The 14,181-nt window shown below is 51.5% G+C and overlaps 1 protein-coding gene across 2 annotated transcripts in view; it reads left to right on the top strand.

Moving 5' to 3' along the window:
- Cpne2 (copine 2) overlaps nt 1-10,046 on the top strand; it is a 38,558-nt gene extending 28,512 nt beyond the window's left edge. For both annotated transcript variants that reach the window (XM_021169647.2, XM_085843693.1), the window contains exons 13-16: nt 2,125-2,176; nt 3,332-3,465; nt 8,250-8,486; nt 9,627-10,046. In XM_021169647.2, the coding sequence (XP_021025306.1) occupies nt 2,125-2,176; nt 3,332-3,465; nt 8,250-8,486; nt 9,627-9,734 (531 nt within the window). In that variant the 3' untranslated portion in view covers nt 9,735-10,046. The remainder of the gene's footprint in view (nt 1-2,124; nt 2,177-3,331; nt 3,466-8,249; nt 8,487-9,626) is intronic.
- Nucleotides 10,047-14,181: the final 4,135 nt, after the last annotated feature.

Raw genomic sequence — 14,181 nt, 5'->3', positions numbered from 1 at the left:
GACTGCCAGCTTCATTCCATCCTTACAGAAGGATGCAGAAGTTAGCCGTGGTTCCCCTTTCGCAGTGGAGGAGGCTGGGAAAGGGGCTTCAGGGCGGATAGAGTACCCTGTGGCCTAAGTCACAGGGAAGGGAGAAGGGACCCTCAGTTTCCCTGACTCCAAGCGATCGACATAGTGGGAGACCTGTTTGGACATGGGGTAGACAATAGAGACAAAGCACTGGGTGGGAGGAGGGCTAGAGAAGGTAGATTTCAGATGCTGAGAAGGAGACAGGGGAGGGAAAAGGAACAGTAGATGCCCATGGGGTGGCCTTGGTGGAGGGCATGTAAGGACCTCACCTATAGCAGGAGGAAACCCTGGGTGCCTTAGCTTGGGAAGTCACCAAGAACATAGGCCACAGAGCTGAAGAGTTTCTGCAAGCCAGAGCCATAGAGCAATATCCCATTTTACAGATGGAACAGCCAAGGCTCAGGACTTCAGTGCGGCTTGCCTGAGGTTATCCCATGGGCCTGGGCTCCAGGAGAGCAGATAGACTGTAGGATCATATCAAATCTGCTGCTTCCCAGAGGAGGAGCCAATGGGGATGGCATGCCCATTTCAGCCAGTCCCCACTCTGGTCTAACCCTGTTGTGCTGCACATTTCTTCTGGAATTAGTATGGCCTTCCATCCTCTTAGCTCACCTCAGTGCTCACCTTGAGCATCGTACTAGCTCTGGGTCTGACACATGAACAATGGATAGCCTGGCCCTGCACAGAGTGAGGCAGGATGCTGTAGAACCCAGACTGGGCCTCTGGGTAAACATAGATGCCATGGGGAGGCGGGCAGGGTGAGCCAGTGGCCAGGCCCAGCAAGCGCTTGTTGCTAGGACACCAGCCAGCTTCCAAAGAACTTAGCTGAATGAGATGTTTTCTTGAGCAAACGCCTTGGAAATGTCACAGAGCAACTCTGGAAGGGGTGGGGTGGGGCGGGTGCTGGGGCCTGGCCAGGCTAAGCACCCAGTGGTGTCAAAGCAGCATGCTGCAACGAGGCTAGGCAAGCATAGATGCTCTGTCCCCTCTCCTGCACTGCCAGGGTATACCAGGCCTGGCCCTCCTGGCCCTTCATTCCGTCATTCTGCCACCATAGCCCTGTCCTGTGAGCCTGCCTTCCTCTCTTCCTTTCCATCTGAGGGCCTTGGCATGTGCCCATCACTGAGTCAGATAACTTCTCCCGCCCTGGTTCATTGGCTTTCCCCCCACTCCTGACCCCCCGGCACTGTCCCCAAGGCTCCCAGTGATTTACTTGTTCCCTCTGGGAGGAGGCACATGGTTGTCCCCTGCTGTGCTAGGGCCTGGCATCCAGGTTGGTGTAAAGTCCTTGTTTATGAACAGAGTGGATTTGGGATCCAACCTAGTAGCTCAGCAGCTTTTCTTTTAAAAAAATATTTAATTTATTTTTACTTTACTGTGTGTGTGTGTGGGGGGGGGGGGGGGACTGTAGATGCTGGCAGAGGCCAGAGGCATTAGCTCATCTACAGCTGGAGTTACAGGTACTTGTGAGCTACCAGATGGAGATGCTGGGAACTGGATTCAGGTCCTCTACTAGAGCAGTATATGTTCTTTATCACTAAGCCCACTCTCCAGCCCCAGACTAGAGGCCAGGACTCATGCCAGGGATGCCGGGATCTGCAGAGCTTGCATGTGACCCACTCAGCTCATCCTTCGTTTAGCAACGAGTGGTGGTCAGCCGATCCTAGTTAGCTGTGTGGTGTGAGGTAGACTTCAGTCCAGCACCGTGCCTGGTGCTAAGACTGTAAAAGCCTTTAAGCCCAGACCAGTGGCTCCCCAGATGCAGAGAGGGAACAGGTGCATTCCTAATGTTCTGGAGCCCCATTGCCCCGGCCATCTCTGTCCCATTTAGGAAGTCTCTTGTCAAGGAAGGTACATAGCAGCCTGGAGGCACCCCTTACCCCCAGAGGACAGTGGATTGGCTTATAAGGTCTCCGTTTCCCTGTTGTGAAGTTAGGGAGACAGATGTGGGACCAATAACCTAGATGTGGCAGAGTAATAGAGTGACGCTTCAGAGGGGGCTGGCTTCGGGGTGGGGCCGGGATGCTACCTCTCAGCGTGTCTTCTGCTGTCTAGGTGTCCCATGAGTTCGCTATCAACTTCAACCCCACTAACCCTTTCTGCTCAGGTGAGTGTGGCCCCAGCCTGCAGAGATCAGGCAGAGGGAGGGGGCAGAGATGGGATTCCAGTTTTTGTCCTTCCTGTCCCATTTGTGTCATACTTACTTAGAGTAACAGGTGAGGATTATGGAGCGTGGAGTCATACAGTCCAGGGTTCAAGGCTAACTGCTACCTGTTCCTGGCTGTGAAGCCTCGCAGATGTGACTGCACCTTTCTGGGCCTTTACCAACCCTCACCTGCCCCAAGGAGGTGTGATAACTGCTTAGCTCATTTTCCTAGGTGAATGGGGATATAGATGAGAATTAGGGGGACAGGTGACAGAGCGCTGTGTAGACCAGGAAGGCACTGTTACACACCTGCTATCATCTCCTGCTTGTCCCTCTCGGAAGAGCCTTGATGACCAAAGATGGACGGCAGCCTGGCAGGGAGGGGGAAGAAAAAGGAAGGAAGTGAGTGCAGGATCCACCCCTTCGGCATGTGTACCTCACGACATCAGAAACCAAGAGGAAGAGACAGGATGCAGAAGGGAAGAAGGGCATCCTGAGGCTGGGCCAGGATGAACTCCACAGAGAAGGAAGTCTCTCATGTCACTGTAGGACTGTCAGGATTTGGGCACAGAGGGCATCTCTTGGCCATAAGTGAGATCCTATGCTCCCTGGGCACTGGTTTGGTACAGGTTCTCAAAGACATGTCTAAATTCAGATTCCTCCATGTCAGCCCTAGCCAGGGGCCTTCTGGCTGGGAGTAAAGAGCTGTAGAGTGCTGACGAGTCACGACAGCAGCTATGTATGTAAGGAGCTGTGCAAGCCCCACTAGAACAGTTGCCAAGAGTGTCCAGAATGGACCTCCAGGTGACACCCTCTGTCACCCCTCTGTCAGGCGCCTTGTTTGTCATTCACCCACTCATAGAGGCTCAGAAAGCTTAAACAGCTCACCCCATCCCACAGGCAAAAGGAACAAGGAAGAGCCTAAACTCAGGGTTCTCTGATTCACCGTGTTAGGCTCTTGAGTACGCCCTTAGCCCTGCCCTTGAGAACTTTCTGTTTCAAGGCCACACTAGCAATGGCAGGGGCATTCTGGGAGAACGTGAAGTAGATGCTTTGTCAGCAGCAGGACGGGGAATGGGGCAGAGGCGTTGAGCTGACCCAGGTTGTCTTCTGCAGGCGTGGATGGCATCGCCCAGGCGTACTCAGCCTGTCTGCCTCACATTCGCTTCTATGGCCCCACAAACTTCTCCCCAATCGTCAACCATGTGGCCCGGTTTGCAGCCCAGGCCACCCAGCAGCAGACAGCAACGGTAAGTAGTCAGCAAGGACGCGTGCCTGTTGGGATGAGGCTAGCCGTGGGTGGCACTCTGCCCAACAGGAGGAACAACAGATTGGGATGTGTGCTCTTATCTTCCTCTCAGTGTGGGGCTAGAGAGGGAGATGTTTGACCTCCCCTGGCTCCACTCCCCTGTCCAGGTGAGATGTAGGCTCTCTACAGGTTGCTGTTCATTTGGTTCTGAGGAGGCAGGATAAGCCCGGTTTGATGAGCCTTGCTTCCTGGAGCCCTACTCCAGAGAGAAGTGTCATCCAAGTGAGACTTGTGATCCCAGTCTCCAGTGGGGAGAGGCTGGCCACTGTCTGACCCCAGTGGGCTTCGGAGATAGCCCTTTGGAACATTTTTGTCTAAAGACTTACAGGGCTTTAAGTCTAAAGCCCTGGCCTAGGGTTCAGTAGTAAGATTGCAGTAAGTGTCTGTGATGTGGCAGGCGACCAGCCTGGGCATCTGCAGCACTGCTCATCCCGTCCCTTCCAGCAGGGCCGTGTGCCAGGGTTTCCCCCCTGGGTTTTTCCTCAGACTGCATGGTGACTCACTGGCCCTGCAAGGTCATCTCCATGTGACTCTACTCTGTCCATGCCCTTCTTGCCTCTGTTACAAGTTAGCAGCCCCTTGGCCACATGGGCCAGGGCTCTCTGTACTCACTTCACTCTAGACTCTAGGCCTGGCACAGTACCTGATGGGTGACAGGTACACAGCGCTCCAGCGCTCCATGAAGAGATGGGGCTAGGTCATCTACTGCCCCTTCCACTCTGAGGTCCAGGAGTGGATACAGACTTTTCTGCCTCATACCTGACCCTCTCCATGAGAGGAAGTGAGTAGGACTGTGGAGTAGCTCAACCTCAAGCCAAAAGGACTTAGTTCAAGCCCCCATCTCCCCTACTTCCTGGTTGTGTTACTAGAACAGGTAGTTTAAGCACTCTGAACTTTGGTTTTTGTCCCCTGTACAACAGCATTTCCTTCTGTAAGCTCTGTAGAGAGTCACCCAAATGGGCACGTGAGTTGTTCATCCTAGAGCCTGGCACACAAGATATAGGTCGTAAGAATGTGTGAGGGTATCTCTCAGGCCAGCATCTGGTAATGCTGCCAGTTACCTGTTACGGGACTCTAACAGGTCATGTAAGCCCCCTGAGCCATCTGTTGGCCTCTAAGCCAGACTCACAGGCTGTCTGCTAAACAGCAGATAGAAGTAATTGGTGGATTAGCCAGTGCTTCTGTTGAGCCATGTTTTGGTGCTGGGGAATGTAATGTGGTTTTTACCTTCCCTGTCCCCTCACGTAGACACACAGAACACACCCATGTAAAGGACATGGAGAGTGGGTGGTGGCATCTCTAGCACCTTCCATTCATATGTTCCACATGCCTTTTCTGAGCCTTTCATGCAACCCCAAGGACACTTGCATGAATGAGGTCCAGCTTATGGGCTAGTGAGGATTAGCTGGGAAGCCACCCAGCAATGCAGTATGACTGCCTAAGCCTGTGGTGGGTTGCAGTACCGGACTTCACAAGTGGCACCTAACTGACAGCAGGTGCAAGGAAAGGTGGATGCTTAGAAGGGGGTGTGCAGGCTTAGACTTGAGAGATTCTTAAGAGTTTGTGTGTGGGGGTGGGGTGGGGGTGGTGGTGGTTGTAGGTGGTAGCAGCCCAGCAGAGGAAACAGAAAATGCAAAGACCCAGGGGTCTTGGTGTGTGGGTATAGCTGATAGAGTCGTGTGTAAGGAGATTGTGACAGTAGTAGTAGAGATTGAGAAAGCTAACTATCTCCCACAGGACCTTGAGAGCCATCAAACACTCTAGCTTTCCTCCTGAAGGAGTTGGGAAGAGCCACTGTGTGGGGGAACAGGGGTGGGGATGGGGGTAATAAGAAGGTGTGAATGACCTGAAAGTGACCTTGCTTTCATCAGTAAGGCTTTGTCGTTTGTGGCCCATTCCTACTTGGTGGCCAAGGCATCCAGTATCAAGGCTGGAGTACAGGCAGCAGGCCCCATCTTAGGGCCCTTAGCAGCTAATTTTTCCGAAATTACCTAGAGATGAGTGCGGCTTCCCCAGACTCTGCCCGGAATTGTGTGGTCAGGCCAATTTCCTCTAAGTCCAGTCACTCATGAGGTAGGAGATATCCCTATGCAGTCCTCGCACCCTGAGGCATGCCTGGACTTGACATGAGACACTCTGCTCTTTGAATATGCTGGGACTTGGTTTTCTGAGACTGGGATGGAGAGCCAAGCCCCTGACATGCAATGTGTGCTGGGCTGTCAGGGCCACCTCCTGTGGAAGTGTATCCGGAGGGACAGCACAGTAGGGACAGCAGGACTTCAGAGTCCCTTTCCACTCTCCATTCTTGCCCTCCACAGCCCTTCTGATTTGCTCTAGGGGATTCTGGGGGTAGTGGTGGATCTTTGAAGCTTCGGTTTTTGATGGCCCCAGCTTTGAGCAGGCTGGCTGTGGGCCCCAGGATGCCTTCCTTCCCAGAGACAGGAGTGCAGAAATACAGAGCCTGGGTTCCTGCAAGACTGCAGGTGTAGCAGAAAGGGCCAGGGGCGCCTGAAAACATAAGACTCTTAGCAGACAACCTGACTATGAGTGTGGCTTAGAGGCCACCCAGATGGCACGGAGGGTTTCCACGACCTGTTAAGATCCCCATAACAGGTAACCCCGTAACTGGCAGGTTCTAGGATCGTGCCCAAATCTGCCTGACTACAAAGCTGAGTGTTTCTAGCCAGGGCTCTGGATTCTGCCTAGACCACTATCCTGGTCGTTCAGACTCTCCAACCCCAGGTTAATGGATAACAAGAGAGCTTTTCCTACCATGCTCACAGTGACCAGCTACCCATGTAGTGGTGGCAGAGAAGGACAGCATGGGAAGAGCCCCAGCTTTGTAGTCAGGCAGATTTGGGCACGATCCTAGAACCTGCCAGTTACGGGGTTACCCGTTATGGGGATCTTAACAGGTCGTGGAAACCCTCCGTGCCATCTGGGTGGCCTCTAAGCCACACTCATAGTCAGGTTGTCTGCTAAGAGTCTTATGTTTTCAGGCGCCCCTGGCCCTTTCTGCTACACCTGCAGTCTTGCAGGAACCCAGTCTCTGTATTTCTGCACTCCTGTCTCTGGGAAGGAAGGCATCAGACTACAAAGAGCAAGACGACCACCGGGAGGTGGGGGCACACGTCTGAGCTGGATGGGGCTTGAAGACAAGTGCTACCTTTGACTGAGCAGTCAATTAAATCTTTCTTTCCTCAGTGTCAGGCCTCTTCCTGCCCTTCTCTCTGCCAGCCAAAGTCCCAGGAATATTGCCCTGGACTGCGTGGTGGGTGGGGTTAATGTGGATAAAAGCTGGCTAGAGAAAGGACCCTAAAACAATTGGCAATGGCAGGGAAAGGGTCTAGATGGATTGGTAAAAACCAGGGCTAGGGGCTGCCAGCAGCAGCTCTCCACCCTGGGTTCAGGCTCCATCTCCATGGCAACAAGTATCCCCAGCCAGGGGATTGATCTCTTAAAGGCACAGCGTTGGAGCTGGGGGTATGGAGGGTGGAGCCAGCGTCTGCACGAGCTCACCATACTCTGATCTGTGGTGTGTACTTTGGGACAGAAGAGGAAGGCAGGGAATTCTGGAGGTTGGGTTTGTACTGTCCACAAGCTTTGCCAGGTAAGAAGGTGGCTCCATGCCCACCTGGGTCGCCTCTGCCCTCCCTTAGCTTCAAGACGTTTCCTTTAGACAATTAGGGGTCAGAGGAGAGAGTTAGAAGACAGAAGCCCCCAATGGTGAGTCAGCACAAGGCTCCTGTGTTTATCTCATAGAGAGGGTAGAACACTGGATTCCTCTGAACAGGGTCACCAGATGCCCAAGACAGTACTGACTGGGTGAAAGTGAAGTGCCAGCCACTTCTGCCTCCGAGGCCCACTTGTTAGATTGTCCTGACAATTTCCTGTCAATCACCTACCTTCTCCATATCAAGTTATTCTGTGTGCACTTTATCCTTAGCTCGCCCATGTTCAATATCCAATGTATTTTAACTGAAATAATTCATAAAGAAACACATCTTGCTCATGGACGTTTGGTGTCATTTGCCATAAATAGAGGATAACAGGAAGACAAAGGGCAAACTGTGCAGGGGTGTTAGGTTCTATCTGGAGCCTATGCTGTCTAAAGCCCCGAGCTTCCTACCTTCTGTTGATTAGGAGGGTCAGTGAAAGCCAGAGACCTACGATACCAGTCTACACCAAGGCTGCCTCCTGGGCACCATGTTTAGAACAGGATGACCACTGAATACCTATTTCTGTCCCAAGTGTGACAACTCTAAAACCTAGACATGATCCTGATCCACATCTCAGAAGTGATGGCCCACATGACCTATGCTTAGCCCCTGCAGGTGTATCCTTCTGTGCCAAGTATGGAGCTAGCAAGGTGCAAGTATTCCTGCCCACAAAGACAGAGGAGGGAGGCCAGCTGCAGAGACTGTAGGCTAGAAATGCGTTCCTGTGCAAGCCTGGGCTTGTCAGGCGGCTGGCACGCCAGCTCTGAGCAGTAACTCTCGGTTTAGAGGTGATGAAACCGAATCTCAGCAGATTAAGTCTTAGTGGCCAAAGCTGCGCTGCATCGCAACTGGCAGAGCCAAGCCTTAAGCCCGGGGTCCAGATCCAGAACGGGCGTCCGAGATGTCCATGGTACGGATGGTTTGCCTCCTCCAGGCCTTGAGGACTTGGAAGGGAGGGGTGTGAGGCCCCACTCTCACCCATCGCTTGGCTCACTCCTCCTTACAGCAGTACTTCATCCTCCTCATCATCACGGACGGGGTCATCAGTGACATGGAGGAGACGCGGCACGCCGTGGTGCAGGCCTCCAAGCTGCCCATGTCCATCATCATCGTGGGCGTGGGCAACGCTGACTTTGCAGCCATGGAGTTTCTAGACGGGGACAACCGTCGACTGCGCTCACACACAGGCGAGGAGGCGGCCCGAGACATCGTGCAGTTCGTGCCCTTCCGAGAGTTCCGCAACGTGAGTGTTGGGTCCAGGTTGGGAGGGTCTCTGACAGAGCTCATAGTCTCAGAGTCCTCCCCCTACACCGTAAGCTTCCCGAGGGCCCACGATGAGTCAGGTGCTGTCACCCTTGCCCAAGATAAGGCCACCCTGACACTGTCACCACTTATTTCCACAAGTCAAAGGATCCCAGGAGTGGGACCTAATCCAGATTATGGCTCTAGGTAGTGTCCTGGTTAAGAATTAGCCTGGTAGGCAGAACACTGAGGCAGGTTGAGGTGGGAGCCAAGGCCCAGAACTAGGGCTTCCTGCCCTTTCTTCTACCAGCTCCTTATTCTGCAAATGGGAAAATGAAAGCTGAGAAACTCCTCCAGATAGTCTGGTTTTCAACCCCCCCCCCATTGTGATGATATGATATCAATATGGTGGTAATATAAGAAGCCAGCCTCTTCCTGGAAGTGGCTCTGGCCTTACTGAGATGACCTGTGAGCAGGCCAGGGTTGGCAGAATGGTCTTGAGATGCTGTCCTTTGGATGGATCCAGGACTTTTGGGTGGCGGCTACATAAGGCAAGCCTAGCTTCTAACTCCTATGGGATCAGTAACACATTGCATGGTCTTAGGCAGGCTATGGCCTTACTGAGCCCCAGTTCCCTCAGCTAAAGCCCATGTGGATGTCAGGGCTTAAATCCTGGGAACCAGCCTTGGCAAGTGGTGGCCCAGTGGTCACCATGCATTGCTCTAGGATGATTTTGTTCCTTCTTCTGGCTTCCCAGGACAGATGTGGGGCATTGCTCCTCTGTTGCTATATGAAACAGTGACTTGACACTTTCCTGTTCAGTAGTGACCATTCACTGCTGCTTGTTGGTCAGGAAATGCTTGAGGTAGAAGAGGCTAAAATGCCATTTCTTCCCCCCCCCCCCAAATTCATCCTTTAAGGTCTTTCCCCATCCTGTAAGGGCAGAGAACTTCATTGACAAGGACATCACGGCTAGTGGCAGGATTAGCATTTGGGCTGGGCTGAGGCCCGCTCCTTTCAGAGGGCCCTGACCCTCAAGCCCTCCCTGGCCCTCTGCTACCAAAGCTCTGGGATAGTGAATCTCTCACCTGCACATTAATCCTTTTCCTCTTTCCTGTTTCTCCCCACCTGGACCCCACAGGCAGCAAAAGAAACGCTGGCTAAAGCGGTGTTGGCGGAGCTGCCTCAGCAAGTAGTGCAGTATTTCAAGCATAAAAACCTGCCCCCCACCAACTCAGAGCCTGCCTGAGTCCATGCCCAGCCCGCAGCATGCCAGCTGAGCCCCCGGCCTCCCCAGGAACATGCACGTTCACCCCGCTTCCTCGTGGGTGGCTTTTTTTTTTTTTTTAAACCAGTCCACGTTTTCATTTTTTACAACTGGACCTCCACCCCCAACTTCCCCAGCCCAGCTGGGCTCCCTTTGTCAGAGTCAACGGATGATGCTTCCAGGACAAATCGGCTTCCTCTCCCCACCCTCCTGCCACTCTAAGTATTGAATGTACTTTGTATAATTTTAGTGGAATTATTGTTATTAAAGAGAATAAAATTTTTACAATCATAACTGGCTTTTTCTAAGTAACTAGCTGCAAGAAGGAATGTATATCCCTTACTGCATACTTTGTATGGTGGTCTGCTGTTTTTATACTGTGACTGTGTTCTATTTGTAAAACTCAGGGTAATAAAGGAGTTTCAGATGTTGGCTGTCAAGCTCCTTCCTTAGTGAGGGTCAATGGGCACTCACTGATCTGGAAAAGAAAGCCAATAGGAAGACCTTCATCCTCACCCCATCCTTGAGGAGTCAGTGAGATCACTTCCTCATGGGGACATGCATTCCCCATCACCAGTAGTCATTCCTGTGAAACTGAGACAGGACATGGCATCCAAACAGTGGTTGCAGCCACCCACTTCCTCCTCTTGGATGTAGTAGGCGATGCAGTGGTTTAGGTTTCAGGACCCTAAACAAGGTTCTATCTGTTCCCGCTGTTCCTCTTAGCACGTACCTCCTCTTCACAAGACTGGCCCCAGCCCCCTTCCTTGTTCCTTTCCCTCCACACTCATATTCTCTCTCGAAGTTCTAGGCCATTTGACAAGCAGACGTGATTAACAGTGAACATTTCTACTTTGTACCACGTTTCTAGCTCCTGTGCCAGCACTGTTCATGAACCTTCCACAGCCCTACCATGCATGATCTTGCAAAAACGGAAACACACCAGGCCTACTAGACAGGCAGAGTACGGACGGAAGCGTGGTTACCAAATTGTGCATGCATATCCTACTACCCCAGCATCTCCCTTAGCATCTCCAAAGGGCTTTCCCACTCAAGCTGCTAATGACCTCACACTGTTCTGTGGACACTAAGCCTTCTCTGCCTTCTTCTCCAGGCTAGTCCTTCCTAGCTGCTGGAAATGGTCAGCACTAGGTAGGTCCCAATCTTAGGAGCCATGGTGTATATGGTGGAAATGTGAAGCAAATTTCTGTGGCCACCAAATGCTTGCTTTTTGTTTTTGAGACATGATCTCACTATGTAGCTCTGGCTACCCTAGAGCTCACCATGTAGACCAGGCTGGCCTTGAGCTCACGAAGATCATCTTGTTTCTGTCTTCTGGTAGCTAGGATTGAAGATGTATGCTACCACACCCAGCTATTAATTGGCTTAGCAAACAAGGTAGTCTAGTGGATATAGTTTCCAGGTAGGTGACTGTGTACTGTTGGAGTCAGTCTCAAAACACAGACACACACACAGACACACACACACACCGAGAAAGCCAGCCTTTAAAAGGCATAAATAATAAAAAAAAATCTGGTTCTGTTTTATAGCAGGACAACCCAGATAAGTCACTGGGCCTCTGGGAATGTGGGGTTCCTCTGTAGAATGTATAGAAGTCTGGGAATGTGGGGTTCCTCTGTAGAATGTATAGAAGTCTGGGAATGTGGGGTTCCTCTGTAGAATGTATAGAAGTCTGGGAATGTGGGGTTCCTCTGTAGAATGTATAGAAGTCTGGGAATGTAGGGTTCCTCTATAGAATGTATAGAAGGGTTGGCTTCACAGTGCTTTTTCACAATGAAAAACAAGTCCACTAAAATAATGCAGTGTATCCCCCCAACTGCTTGACCTGTACAGAGCAGGCCTCAGTGGTGTCACAGAAACAAGAGTAGCCTGTGTCCCATGGGGCTTTTCTGTGTCTCTCCTGATGCTGGCAGGTCAGGACTATTAATGCTATTCCAACTCCCCCTGAAAGCATTCCTCTAGCAGGTAGGGGAACAATGCCAACCCATGACAGAGTCATTAGGACGTGACTGTGCAACTTGTGACTACAAAAGTGTTGACGAGCATCATGCACCAAGTACTCAAATTCCATTCTAGCATGTGTAACTGGGCTGGGCACGCCAGGATGCCAAGAAGCCACCCAAGTCCAAATGACTGTTCACTGCCACTGAGCTTGCTTGCTTGCTTTTTCCTGGAGGGGCCTAAGATGACAGCTGAGTCACATACCCACAGCAAGGACATTTGAGCCAAAGAATCCGGCGTGCTTAAGCAATTAACATTTAGCTAACAGGAGCTAAGGCAGAAGCTGGTGGAGCTGACAACCAGATCTGACCCTTCCAACATGTCAGTGTTTTAGTTACAAGTGGGGAGTGCCAGAACCATACAAACCTGAGTGCAGCATGTTAATACACTCAGGATACCCTACCCAGACACTGGAGGCTTCTAATCTAGGTGATTTGTGTATGACTATAGGAAGTTGGTATTATTCCCATTTCCTAGGTGAAGGACCTTGTCTACCTGTAATGAGATCACCATGGCATATCTATGGAGGGTGGGAGGACATAGCTCTTAAGGGGCTGGTCCAGGCAAACCAAGCTTTTCTCTTAACTGAGGAGCTGGCCAAAAGGGAAGAATTCAGGAGGGCTGGGAAGCAAAGACACAAAACAAATTTGGGGGTGGGGGGACTCTGACAAGGCACCTTACTTAGTGGGTGCTCGTGTGTGCATGCATGTCTTTTTCTTTCTTTTTTTTTTTCTTGAGACAGGGTTTCTCTGTATAGCCCTGGCTGTCCTGGAACTCACTCTGTAGACCAGGTTAGCCTCGAACTTGGAAATCTGTCTGCCTCTGCCTCCCAAGTGCTGGGATCAAAGGCATGTGCCACCATTGCCTGGCTGTTCATGCATGTCTTACTTCAGTCTGAGGAACTTTCTTTCTGCCGGGTCGTGAGACCTCTGGAAGCTGTGCAAGGCAGGATGTAAGCTACCTTTCTAGGTCCAGTCAAATCAGCCCCCCAGCTTTGTATAAAAACAGGTGACTTGATTTCAGGTCCCTTTCCTCCCCAGCCATGTAAGCTTCAAGTAGACAAATGTCAGGGAGAGACGGAGGGCACGGGCAATACTGATACAACTTGGACATTGTCTCCCAGATAGAGCTGGCAACAGATTGCTGCTGGCTTTCCCCAAGAGGTCCCAGAATCCTAAGAATTCTGCCACCGGAGAGAATGTACAAGGAAAGAGACAAACCCCAACCATCTGTTCTACTTCCTTACCCCCTGGAAAGTCCCAGGAATGTAGGCAGGAAGACACCTGGTGGGACTGGTACATAGATTCCCCACCAGAGGTCAACATGTGCAGAGGGTCAAGTGCTGTCTGTGAAATGCTCTGTTTGCACAGAACCTACTCAGACCTATACTCGTATCCCATACTTTCGGTCATTCCTAGCTTACTTGGTTTACAACAATTTACGATGCCTGAACGGTGATATGCTAGAAATTGTTACACTCATTTATAGGGAAGAAGAAAAGTCTATATATACATGGTCAGCACAGAGGGAATCTTTCCTTCAAGTATTTTTGGTCCCTGGTTAATCTGATCCCCGGGAGAGACCTGCCAAGGTACACAGATGACTGTGTTCTGAGGGTCAAAGTGGGTTTTCCTTCTATCTCTGCTCATCCTGCTCTTCTGAGGGAGGGAAGCACAGATCCGCCCTGGCTGCTTTCCTTGGTTGGCCTGCTTTGCCACAGAGGTGGTGTTTCAATTACAGGCCTCTACACCATTTAGGCACAATGAACTGCGGTAAAAAGGCCACCAGAAACACCAAAAGCAGACGTCACAGTTGGGTGTAGCGGCACTTGCCAGTGATCCTAGCACTCAGGAAGCTGAAATGAAAGGATGGTAAGTTTGTAAGCCAGCTTGGGCTACACAGCAGACTCTGTCAAAAAGAAACCCAGGACTGCTCAACACCATCAGCTTCACGTGGTGGGAGAGCTGGAAGCCGGTGTGGTGCAGAGCAAGAGCTGGCTTGACAGGGCTAAAAATTAAAGTTAGCGGACAGTTTTAAACTCTGCAACCCTGCCATCTTATTTTCAACATCCAGGGAGACCATGAAGCGCACTCGTTGGTCTGGAAAGTCAAGCCATGTGATGCTCATGACTTTGATGTCTTGGTCTGCCTCCCGAAATGGCTCAGGGTTGCTCTATATACAGGAACGTGCTGCGGGGATGACAGCACAGTCATCGGAACAGTGACACAAAGAGGCAGAAGGTGCTTGCAGTTTTACCTAAACGTCTTGTTTGTCAGGAGGGAGCTGACAGGCCTGCACTGACAGTCAGGAAAGATTAGTACTGGGAGGCTCTGCACGGGATGGCAGCGCTCACAGGCATCAGCGATGGGCAAAGGAAACCCACCATCTGCTGGTAGGCACCCATGTC

The sequence above is a fragment of the Mus caroli genome, unplaced genomic scaffold, assembly GCF_978045245.1.
Source record: "Mus caroli unplaced genomic scaffold, Mus_caroli_1 scaffold_10, whole genome shotgun sequence".
Lineage (NCBI taxonomy): Eukaryota > Metazoa > Chordata > Mammalia > Rodentia > Muridae > Mus > Mus caroli.
This window is presented reverse-complemented; position numbering and strand designations above follow the sequence as displayed.